Source organism: Episyrphus balteatus, chromosome 3 (genome assembly GCF_945859705.1).
Source record: "Episyrphus balteatus chromosome 3, idEpiBalt1.1, whole genome shotgun sequence".
NCBI classification, from domain to species: domain Eukaryota; kingdom Metazoa; phylum Arthropoda; class Insecta; order Diptera; family Syrphidae; genus Episyrphus; species Episyrphus balteatus.
In genome coordinates this window covers 91,388,008-91,401,103 of record NC_079136.1, presented here as the reverse complement: position 1 = coordinate 91,401,103, position 13,096 = coordinate 91,388,008, and the positions used below count along the sequence as shown (strand labels likewise).

The following is a 13,096-nucleotide window of genomic DNA, read 5'->3' as shown; positions in this document are numbered from 1 at the left end:
TCTAAATCGTTTAAAATATATATGTAGATGTGTCTATGTCAATGAAAGCCTAGATACATATTTATATTATATTCCGCGTTTTGTTTTAGGTTTGAATTTTTGTTTTTGTACGTTTTGAATCAACAACAACATCGGCATTATTGTTGAAAGGGACATTTAAGAACATGAAAAAAAAAAGAAGAAATTCGGGATAATATCGTTTACAGAGAAAAAGGTTTTTAGTTTAAGCAAGCAAAAACAATCAAAGTTAATGAAGGATGCAAACAACATTGCTAATGATAAGAATGGAGCCAAATTGATGGTTTGGGTTTCGGTTCTTGATTGAACATTTTAAATAATATCGTAAATTTACAGAAAATACGAGTAGGTATATATTATATTCAAGAAAGCCCAAAAGAGATTACCTTTTGAATTGTACTTATTTAGAATAGCATATATGTTTAGGTTGTTTTTAATGAGGTTCTTAAGGAGATTGAAAAACTTATGATCATCAAAATTAAGATAATAATGAATGTTGCTTCTAAGAAATGTGTTTTGTAAACATAACAAAATATAAAATGTAAACATCAATGAACAAAAATTTGTTTTGCAAACTGATTTAATGAGCATACCTAATCACTTAAAATAGGGAGGTACATGTTTATTTCAATTTGTACGCTTTGATTAAATCTAAATAAATCTAAAACTGCATAGTACAACCTATCACTTTTTACTTGAGGTAAAGGTTCTGTTTTAAAATTTGAAATGTAGCAATTTTTGGAGATTGTATAGAGGGATTTTTGGAATTAATTTCATAGGACCAAATATAAAGTATTTTTTCAAAAAAGGATCTAAGGGTTTTGTTAAAGATATTCAAGTGTTTCTTTTTTTTGCAAAGGTCTATCTTTTGATGAATTTTTTTTTTTTTAATTCATTACTAAAAGTACCTGCCATTTTTTAGCTGCCTAGTTTATTTTTTTTGGACAGAAGCATTTATATATATACAGGGTGTCCCAAAAGTAATGGATCAAACGAAATATGCTGATAGGCCTACTTAAGGGCTCTCAGAATTTGGTAACTTGTTCATCCCAAATCCTTACGGTTTTCGATAAAATGCAATTTTTGTGAAATTTCGAAAAATCCCTACTTTGCAACAGTATTTTGCTTCCTGCGCCCACAATTGATTTTTGTTTTTTTTAAATTCTTTTACAAGAACATTGCCAAATAATTAGGAACAATTTATTGATCAAAATATTTTTTATTCCATACGCCATTTCGCTGCAAATTAACTAACAGTTTCAAGTTTTATAAAAAATCAATTTCTAACTTTTATTTGAGAGCAACACCTCAAAAAAAAATTTGTACAGTGTGTGGATGGTTAATTATTTTAAAAAAGTTGCCCTGTTATTGTAGTTTTCAAAAAAGTATAAAAATTTCCAAAGTTGCAGTTAGATCGCAAAATATTACAATTTGAATTCAACAAAACATTCTGAGAGACTTTTTTTTTAAAAAAAGTTTTTTTTTTGAAGTATCAAATTTGTGAAAACAGGTGAATGAAATTTTTAAAATTTTTGTTTTAGGTCAATATTTACTAAAATATGGTATACTAGCTTTTATTGAAAACAAAAATTAAAATAATAGTTGTTTAAAAGAACGGCCTCACGAATTTTTATTTCTTAAAAAAATACATCCTAATTAAAGAAAGCAAGCTTGATATTTCTATTGGAGCTCAAATTTATTTAAGATTTGGTTTCTTTCCAAAATTGTGCCAAAGGTCTAAAGCGTGTAGGTTGGATCAAGACACAAAAAAATGGTTTGGGAGGGGATGTCTTGGGTTTAGCTTCCTTCTTTTAGCCGGGCAGGGCAATTTTGTAAAATATTTGACTTAATTTGAACAAACAAAATATTGCAAATCAACGGTTAAATGACGTGTTATATTTTTTTTGTAAATCCAAAAATTTATTTTCAAACTGAAAACATTGAATTTTTTTTTGTAATTTTTGGCATTTTTAATAGCGATATAGATACTAAAGGGCAAGGTTAGTATTCGGAAAAAATCGAACTCGATATAACAATCAGAAATGATATTACGATGGTACGAGGTACCTCAAGTTACGGCCTAAACTACTGGAGCGATTTTCATCAAACTTGCTAGTAAACAGTTTTGGGTGATTCCCTAGAGGAAAAATTGAAATAACGTTTTTTTTTTTTTCAAAAACGACTCTAACGATTTTGATTAAAATTTTGTTTATGTAGTGTTACACATAAGTGTTAACCTAACGGTACCTGCTATAGAACCGTTTTTTGATTTATGAATTTCTTGTAAACGACAAAGCAGATTTCAACCAAAATTTTTATATAGAAACGTTAAAATAAAAATTTCCAAAAAACATATTTTTGGATTTTTCAAAAATATGTGAATTTTTTTTTTTTGAAAATCAATTTTTTGAAAACGGGTTAATCGAAATTTCGTTTTCATGTGTTGAATAATGTTTTCTTAAACACGGCACTCCAACTTTGTATACCTATATAAAAAATTATTTATAGGTACGATTTTCGAAATTTTTTTTCTTAATATTTTTTTCTTAATTTTTTTCTTTATTCAAGAAATGGTTTCATTTAAAACAGTGTTTAATTAGATAATTATAAAAACAGATTTTATTTTTTGTAGACTATGTGTATCTACATATGGAATTCCTTTAAAATATCACATTTTAAATGTTCCCTAGTTTTGTGCAATAAAAAGCTTTAACATTAGAGTTTAAAGGTCGGTTTTCAAATTTAATCAATTTCGTCAAATCTGAATGATAATTTTCATCTTATTAGATTTCAAGTTATAATGTGATAATTTTATTAAGTTTTCACACAGTTTTATTCTCAAAATAAAAAAAAAACTTCATTAAAATATTTATCAAACAAACCTACAACATAAAAGAAATTTAATTTGCTTATTCATATATGGTTCTAAGATGAGATTAACGATATGTCGATATCGTACCTACAACATATTCCAATATTTTATTAAGAGCTTTTTTGCCAAATCCATGCACAGTCAACAAAAACAATCTTATTCCGCTCTGCTTATTACCTATGTATATGATTTATTTTTGTTTACATATACGAGTATAGAGATAAGCTATCATCAAATAAACACTAGAACTTTGCACATTTAATTCAAGTGGTAACACAGGGCTCTTCACCATTTCTCTTTCACTTTCAATTCGTTTGATAACAAAATATCTACCACTTTTTTGTTGTTGTTGTTTGTGTTGTTTATTTCTTTCTTCCTATGTTCACATTCTTTGATCAAAGGTCTAATAGAAATATTCATACTATACATACAAATACAGAAATTGACAAGTGGAATATTGAAAAAGATAAACAACACAAAAACAAGTTTACTTACGCTTCACTGATTGTATCAAATGAGCTTTTTTGTAATCAATTTACTGCCACAATATAAAAACAAAAACAAAACAAAAAAAAGATACAAAAAAAGCTCCCCAAAAAGCACATTATTTTATCTTATCATCAAAACAATACAAAAAAAAAACACGAACACCGTCGTCGTCGTAGTTGTCGCAAGGTCAAAGTCGACTCTTAATTTGCCCACTCCGAGAAATGATGATTAAAAGTACGAAAGAGAATAATAAAAAAAAAGAATACGCACATTGCTTCCTCAAAAGATACAAATTGTCATCTCATCCAAACGAAGAAGGGCGAGGGAAATTTTTAATGACGTAGTTTATTCATATTCTTGTCCCTAAATAGAATTCAATCAGCTGAGCAAAAGTCGGAAGCCATAAGACCGCCGAACTTATACTTTCGATACGTATCAATTGCGATATTTAATTAGAATAAATTCAAATAAGTAACAGAAAAATAAAAACAATTTTTTTATTATTGACTAAGGATGTACATTTTGTATATGTAATTACAGTATTTTGCACGTGTTAGAATGAGTATGAATGTGTATGAGTCTGTGCGAACAAACTAGCTGTGTTTGACGATATGTTACCCATGGAGCTGTCTTTTGGAACAACATTTTTTATTTATTGTTTTTCACTTCGTCACTGTCTTTTCGCAACCACCTCTTCTGTCTTCTTGAGCAGAAATTTCTCAACTTCTGGCCAAATTTCTGCAGTCTTTCGACCAGCAAACTTCGTCACCAGATTGTATTTCTCATAGAACTCTAGAACCGGTTTCATTGCCTCATGATAGACCTCCAATCGTTTTCGCACTATTTCTGGTTTATCGTCAGGACGTTGCACTAAATCCTCTCCAGTTACGTCATCCTTGAATGGTACTTTGGGACTATTGAAACCCTCGTTATAAACTCGGCCTGATGGAAGATGGATCCAACGACCCTTGACTCGTTCGATTATCACGTCTGTTGGCACATCTAAATTAAGAACTGCATCAACAGGTTCGGTTGCTTGAAGACGTTCTGCCTGGGCAACTGTGCGTGGAAAGCCATCTAGCATCCATGATCTGTTGCCGGCTTCGATAATTCGCCCAGACACACACTTGATAATAAGTTCATCTGGAACCAGCTTGCCTTCATCCATGTAGGTTTTGGCTTTTTTGCCCAGAGCCGTACCATTCGAAACATTCAACCTAAGAATGTCCCCCGGTGAGATGTGGACGAAGCCAAACTTCTCAACGATGCGATTGGCGATAGTGCCTTTGCCAGATGCGGGAGCGCCAAGTATTACAGTTCGGAAGATTTTTGATGTCATTTTTGTTGTGAATTTGTTTTAATTTTCTTTTATAATTTTGTTTATATTTTTATTTTTATTCTCTTATTAAACATAAAACAAAATACGAAAAACACAACAATTCGATCGGGTAAAGGGTGGAAGTGGTTACACAACTTAGCAGCTGATTTCGCTAGCTTAACGGCCAGTGTGTGTGTGGGATGTGTGGATGAAGAAGAGTCGCGAAAAAGATACTCACAACGCGAGCACTTTCGTCGTTGCCAAAGTTTATTTGCAAACTAAAAAGCTGAAGTGATGATACTGAACTTGGAACTTGGAGAGCAAGAGCAACTATATACAATTGAAACGACTACACTATAGTACTATGAAAATACAGCGAAAATTCTTGTTTGTTTCCAGGGCTGTAATTGCAAATAATATTGAATAAGGGGAAAGATATTATTTATAAAGATATTTGTTGTCAGTCAACTAGAAATAATGAACGAAATGAAAAAAAGATAAAATTAATGTTTTTTTTATTTTTATGGGTTACTGTGGCGTATGTGTAACATTTTTTGTATGAAAAATCTTAACGATTTTTGAAAATTGTTCTTTTCATGAAAAATTAATAAGGCTTTTTTAACCTTCAATCTCAATATTCTCAATATTCTTATATTTCCAATACTCCAATATATCTATGGGATGCAGATTTAAAGTGTCCCATATACAGCACTCATATACTCGCACCTGAGCGGAGTGAGTAGAATTAAAACTATCTGATTTTTTCTTTTAACGTCACTTATCGGTATGCTGTATGTGGTGATACCGGAGCGTGCATAAGTGGACCACTTTAGAAGATTTCTTGTATTACAAAAAAAAAATTGAAAATCGTTCAAGAGCTTTGAAAAAAAAAAAAAATGTTTTTATGTGTAAAGAATTTCAAAATTATTAAAAAAAAAAAAATTGATATGCCAATAAAAGGACACATACATCGAAGCACAAAGTACAAAAAAGTTTTTAATTTTCAAACAATTTAAATTGTTAACTGTCATATCAAAAGAAATTTGTTTTTGATTACACTGGTCAGCAAAAAATAAAAAAAAGTCGGGAGCAAGAACTTTGTAAGGTGATTTTAATTGAGTGTGCTGAATTCAAAACTGTTTACAGATTTATTCTATCACGTCTAGTTTTTGAGCTACACTCATCACTATTTTCGCTATAAATTCCCAAAAACTAATTTTCAAATAAGTTCTTTTTGATGTTTAGTCAAAAATATATATTTTCCGTAATATGTTGCTTTTTTTTAAGTCCAAATCAGAAGACGCAAACTGGAATTTGGTTCAAAATTTGGTCAAGAAATATGGCAACCCTATTTATTGAAAAAAATACTCAAAAAATCTTCTTTGCATAAAAGAGTACAATATTTCATACACTTAAACTATATACCAAACTCTAGCTGACACTATATTTGAAAAGTCAGGTGCCAACTCTAAAGTACGGACAAGTATTCGGCAACCCTACGCAATTTCTAAGAAACACTAAAAATATTAGTTTTTCATCCAAAATATATGATATTTGATAGAGTTAAAGGCTAAACACAAATCAGATTTTAGATGGGACCCTTCCTATCGTTAAAATTTTGGGTACCACCTTTTAAATACGAAAAAGTACCTACCTACTCGGCAACCCTACATAAATTCTTAGAAACACTAAAAATAATTTTTTTTTTAACCAAAAAGTATGATATTTGAGAATTAAAGGTTAAAAATACTCCAGATTTAAGGTGAGACTCTTTTCTGTCTTAAAAATGCCGATTTTCACCCCTAAAATACGAAAAAGTACTTGGCAACCCTACGCAAATGCTAAGAAACACTATTTTACAACCAAAATGTATGATATTTGATAGAGCTAAAGACTTAATCATGCATCAGATTTTAGGTGAGACAACTTTTCATCTTAAAAATGTCGGATACCACTTTTTAAATACAGACAAGAACTCGGCAACCCTACACAAATGCTTAAAACACACTAAAAATACTATTTTTCAACTAAAAAATAAGATATTTTTGATAGAGTTATCAGATTTAAGACGAAAACCTCTTCTATCTTAAAAATGTCGAGTCCAAAGCGCCTTAGTGGTTTAGTGCAACTTAGTGCGCCCCTGTTCGACATCGAAGAAACTTATTATTTTTTGTATTTTCCAGTTTCAACTAGATAATGAAAAAGTGCGACGTTATAGACATTAAATTTGGCAGTATTTTTGGTGTAGGTAGAAGGAAAATTTGTTTGTTCAACCAAAATATTGAAAGAAAATTATTCTGTGACCCGAAGTAAGAAATTAAAATACTAATGTTAAATGTTTATTTATTAAATCAACTCTTACATAAAATAAGCCAGTCTTTTAAGTTTGGAAACACTTTAAGATCTTTTTTCCTTAGCCCAATTAACATTAACTTTAGCAAACTATACCACAAAAGTTTCTATTAAAAATTTCTGTTGAAAAGTTATGAACATTTTGTTTTAAAATGAAATACACCCCTGGTTTTAAGTATATCTACGAGTACGTCACAAAAACAAAACAAAAAATGGACTATGACGTTTAAAAGTAACACAATTGGATTGGGGTAATTGAAAAGCAAGACGAGTGCTGCCACTGCATGTCTGTTGATAGAGGGCTTGGGCATTATGCTATGTTGCTGTTGGTCGGGCACGATTTAGCTCTGTGGTTTCAAGAAAAAAAAAAGAAAAACAAAAACAATTTTATGTAAATACATTTACATTTTTTATGTACATACGTTTTCTGTATAGTGTATCTGAGAGTTAAAGTCTTATCATATTTTGTTTGAAAAGAGCTTTTATAGCAAGTGGTGTGGAAATTGGAGAGTAAGGATAGAAAAGTTTTTTTGTTTTTGTTTTGTATTTTGTTTTTGTTTGCTATTGAAGTGATGCAACCCTCGCAATGAACTTTTTGAATTCATATTGTGCATGTGCATTATGTATATGTATTTATGTGCAATAGCATATACAGAAAACTGACTGTATAGCTATGTTAACAGAAATATATGTATTTTTGTTATGACGTTTTCTATTCATCTAGAGAGAATGAAATGAGATTGTGATGGTGTAGACAGGAAAAAAAAACTAAGAAACAATTATTTTTAATTTTTATTCAAGGATTGTTGTTTTCATAAAAATTTAAATTAACATAGAAATTTATTTATACTATAATTTCACTCTGGAAAGCTGTTTTTTGTTTACGTATACATACACATGTGTGTTCTTAATGGCGAAGATTGCATTGTTTTTTTGACAAAAATAATTTGGAAGAATTTGATATAATTTTCGAATAGTCAAATACATATTAATATAATTGCTATTTTTGGGGAGCAAATTGATGATTATACTAGGGATGTTGCGGATGTGGATTTTTTCACATCCGCGGATGCGGATGCGGGTGCGGATTTTTAAAGTTAACATCTGCAGATGCGGATGCGGATGTTTAAGATATTTCATACAAAATTAATATAAATTAATTAATTTAACTTTTTACTTGCGATATAGGTACTATAGGGCAAGTTTAGGATTCGTAAAAAAAAATCGAACTCGAGATAACAATTTTACATGACATTACGATGATGGAGAATGCCAAAAAAGTGGGTCCGGCAATTCTGTCTGTCTGTCTGTCTGTCTGTCTGTCCGTCTGTCTCTATCTAGAGCTGCAGCCTAAACGAGTGAAGTGATTTTCTTCAAACTTGGTAGTTAGCAGTTTTTGGTGATTCCCTAGAGGGGAAATTGAAATTTTTTTTTTATGACCAAAACTAACGGTACCTGCCATATAACGGAAATAGAAAAGTTAATTTTTTTCAAAAACGGCTCTAACGATTTTGATTAAAATTTTTGTGTGTAATACTACACATAAGGGCCAACTTTTTAAATAAAAAAAATATTTTTTGTACCGTTATTAACGGTACCTGTCATAGAACGGTTTTTTTCGTTTCTGAATATCTCGTACAAAATTAACCCGATTTAAATGAAAATTTTTATACAAAAGTGTGTAAGTAAAGATAATATTAAAATTTTAGAAAATTTAAAAAAAACGCATTTTTGGTTTTTTAAAAAATATTTCAAAATTTTTTTTTGAAAAATCAATTTTTTGAAAACGGATCAATGAAAAATTTTGAAATTTAGTTTTTATATGTAAATTAATTATTTCTTCAAAATGGCATACCAACTTTTTTTTTGAAAAATGTTAAAAAAATTTTATATATAAAAAATTATTTTTTTAAAAAACGGCTCCTACAATTTTCAAAATTTTTTTTCTAAAAATACCTTTTTATACGAGAAATAAAATGGCATATTTGTTTTTTTTTTTTTTTTAAATATTTTAAAACGGAGTTTTATTAATTATAAAAACAGATTTAATTTTTTTATACTACTTATGAAATTTCTTCAAAATATCGAATTTTAAATTTCTTGAATAAAAAGCTTTAACATTATAGTTACTTTAAGCATAAGAGCAAGTACGTGCGACCCCAGTCGTGCAATTTATTTTATTTGTATTTAATGAGAGAAATTAAAAATAGGTGCATTAGACTTAATAAAAAGTAATACCGCCACCTTCTCTGCATCGAGTCGGTTACACAGAGGTTGGTTAACTAAGCCCCACTACTAAATAATTGTTTCATAGGAAGACTGGATTCTGGAGTGATAGAAATTGTCGTTAAGTTCCTTACTGGCACTTTTTTTTTTGTCCGGAAAGAAAGATTTTTATTAATAGCCTGTTTTCACCCCAAATTTCATAATTTCGCAAATTAGGTCAGTTCGAATTCCAAATTCTAAAAATTTCCTATACAATTTGAAATTCGACTTAAGGCTCTAGTGAAAACGGACTATATTTTTAAGACTTTTGCATTTTTTCTGTTTTTACTTGCGATATAGGTACTATAGGGCAAGTTTATGATTCGTAAAAAAAATCGAACTCGAGATAACAATTTTACATGACATTACGATGATAGAGAATGCCAAAAAAGTGGGTCCGGCAATTCTGTCTGTCTGTCTGTCTGTCTGTCTGTGTGTCTGTCTCTATCTGGAGCTGCAGCCTAAACGAGTGAAGTGATTTTCTTCAAACTTGGTAGTTAGCAGTTTTTGGTGATTCCCTAGAGGGGAAATTGAAATTTTTTTTTTATGACCAAAACTAACGGTACCTGCCATATAACGGAAATAGAAAAGTTAATTTTTTTCAAAAACGGCTCTAACGATTTTGATTAAAATTTTTGTGTGTAGTAATACACATAAGAGCCAACTTTTTAAATAAAAAAAATATTTTTTGTACCGTTATTAACGGTACCTGTCATAGAACGGTTTTTTTCGTTTCTGAATATCTCGTACAACATTTACCCGATTTAAATGAAAATTTTTATACAAAAGTGTGTAAGTAAAGATAAAATTAAAATTTTAGAAAATTTTCAAAAAACGCATTTTTGGTTTTTTAAAAAATATTTCAAAATTTTTTTTTGAAAAATCAATTTTTTGAAAACGGATCAATAAAAAATTTTGGAATTTAGTTTTTATGTGTAAATTAATTATTTCTTCACAATGGCATACCAACTTTTTTTTGAAAAATGTTAAAAAATTTTTATACATAAAAAATTAGTTTTTTAAAAAACGGCTCCTACAATTTTCGAAATTTTTTTTCTAAAAATACCTTTTTATACAAGAAATAAAATGGCATATTTATTTTTTTTTTTAAGATAATTTAAAACGGAGTTTTATTAATTAATAAAACAGATTTAATTTTTTTATACTACTTATGAAATTTCTTCAAAATATCAAATTTTAAATTTCTTGTATAAAAAGCTTTAACATTATAGTTACTTTAAGCATAAGAGCAAGTACGTGCGACCCCAGTCGTGCAATTTATTTGCCTAAATAAAATCAGTAACAGACGTATTACTCGGTGTGACTCCCACTATTACGCGCCATTCGCTGGCTCCACCCAACTTCTTTCTTGTCGCATCTTCTTTGCATCCGTATCCGCATGAAAACCCGCATTGATTATTGCGGATGCGGAGGCGGGTGCGGATGTCCCAAATCATGTGGAAGTTCCGCATTTGCGGATGCGAATATTCGCAACATCCCTAGATTATACATTTTTACAGGCGGCGCACAGTGTGTCGAGCCCATACAAAAGTTTATCATAAATACTTGCAGCTAAGTTTTTGGAGTTTTAATATCTTTTTTTGTGTTTTTATGGCAGGAATAGAAAAAAAAAATACAAATTAACAAATTAAACAACCTATTACTTTTTTTTTAGTATAATTTATGAAATTAACATTTATTGAAGAAGCCACTTGTGAGCAAAATTAATTTTTTTTTGAAGTTATACTTCTTATGGGAGGGTGAGTATGAAAATTTACTTTTTGACAAGAATGTCAAAAGGATTATGACGCGATCACCCTGGGTAGCAGGGCTGTCGTTTCACCTTTAGAGTAGGCAGTACTTTAGTATTTAAAAATGCAGTACGCCGCAGTACGGCAAACATAAAACACACAACACGTTGCAAGTAACATGTTTCATGTGGCAAGTTGCGTGTGGCAAGTTGCATGTGGCAAGTTGCATGTGGCAAGTTACATGTGGCAAGTTGCATGTGGCAAGTTGCATGTGGTAATTTCCATGTGGCAAGTTGCCAGGGTTGCAAAAAGCTCACATTTCAGCTCAGCTCACAGCTCAGCTCAAATTTGAGCTAGGTACCATAGCTTAGCTCATTTGAGCTGAGCTGAAAGTGAGCGCCCCAACTTCCAACGCCTATATCTCGGAATTTTGAGGAAAATGAAAAAAAAAATTTTGATGCCAAAAGGTAGCGGGGACTCTAACCTACATTTGGGTACAACTCCCATCCCTGTAGGTCCACGCGTTCTCAAACCGGGAGAACTTAAAAGTAAAAAATAAATAGGCACGATTCTGAAAAAATAGGCATGATGTGGGGGTTTAGCATGGAAGGCGATTTTTTAAAAATCTGAAAATGTGCAAAGCGTAGGCCCATGACACAAGCTATCAGTTAGCATAACTCCCAAAAATTCCTCTCAAGCGGTTTAGCTTCCAGGAGCGTTCAAAGATACGGGGATTTTTCGAAACAAAATTTTACCCCAACTTTCAAACGCGATTTTCTCGGAATTTTGAAAAAAATCGAAAAACCGGATTATACCACTATCGGGTAGCTGAGAATATAACCTTTGAGCTGAGCTGAAAGTGAGCGCCCCAACTTCCAACGCCTATATCTCGGAATTTTGAGGAAAATGAAAAAAAAAAAATTTTGATGCCAAAAGGTAGCGGGGACTCAAACCTACATTTGGGTACAACTCCCATCCCTGTAGGTCCACGCGTTCTCAAACCGGGAGAACTTAAAAGTAAAAAATAAATAGGCACGATTCTGAAAAAATAGGCATGATGTGGCGGAAAAAAATCGAAAAACCGGATTATACCACTATCGGCTAGCTGAGAATATAAGCTTTCATATGGCACCACTCCCCTGTCTCTAGATCAAAGCGTTCAGCTCCCAGAAGTTTTTTCGCGCCCCCAACTTCCAACGCCTATATCGCGGAATTTTGAAGAAAATGAAAATAAAATTTTTGATGCCAAAAGGTAGCGGGGACTCTAACCTACATTTGGGTACAACTCCCATCCCTGTAGGTCCACGCGTTCTCAAACCGGGAGAACTTAAAAGAAAAAAAAAAATAGGCACGATTCTGAAAAAATAGGCATGATGTGGCGGTTTAACATGGAAGGCGATTTTTTAAAAATCTGAAAATGTGCAAAGCGTAGGCCCATGACACAAGCTATCATTTGGCATCACTCCTAAAAATTGGTCTCAAGCGGTTTAGCTTCCAGGAGCGTTCAAAGATTCGGGGATTTTTCGAAAAAAAATTTTACCCCAACTTTCAAACGCGATTTTCTCGGAATTTTGAAAAAAATCGAAAAACCGGATTGTACCGGAATTTTTTTTATGATAAAAAAAGAAATATTTTACTAAAAAAATAGAAATATATTTACTATTAAAAAAAACCAAGAAAAAGATCACGAAAAATTATCTGTCTTATTTATAAAAATATTCTGTGAAATAAATTTCACAGAATAAATTGAAAACTACATAGACGCAAGGAGGATGAAAGAATTAATTTATTGTTCACTTGATAAAAATGTAAAAAAACGAATTGTGGATTAATAAATTTAATAATAGAAGTTAAAAATATCAAATGAAATTCATTTACATATACTGAATGAGAAGTATAACTTCAGTCGCGTGTACATGTGTACACACACTCTTTTTTATATATAAACAAAAATATACCTTTCGTAAGGTTTTTGGTGTGCTGAACTCGAATCCGAACTCAGAAAAATTCTATCATATCACGTTTTTGAAA

General features: G+C 30.9%; 2 protein-coding genes across 2 annotated transcripts in view; both read right to left on the bottom strand.

Annotated features, from left to right (window-relative positions):
* The window catches only part of LOC129917201 (protein tipE), a 116,322-nt gene that overhangs the window by 33,189 nt on the left and 70,037 nt on the right, over positions 1-13,096 (bottom strand). The window lies entirely within an intron of this gene.
* Positions 3,852-4,998, bottom strand: LOC129917203 (GTP:AMP phosphotransferase AK3, mitochondrial). Its single transcript, XM_055997600.1, has one exon. The coding sequence runs from the start codon at positions 4,716-4,718 to the stop codon at positions 4,050-4,052; it is 669 nt and encodes a 222-aa protein (XP_055853575.1). The 5' UTR covers positions 4,719-4,998; the 3' UTR covers positions 3,852-4,049.

Bases quoted from the DNA above. Each gene is read 5' to 3' on its own strand.
- LOC129917203 (XM_055997600.1), bottom strand. From the start codon at position 4,718: ATGACATCAAAAATCTTCCGAACTGTAATACTTGGCGCTCCCGCATCT.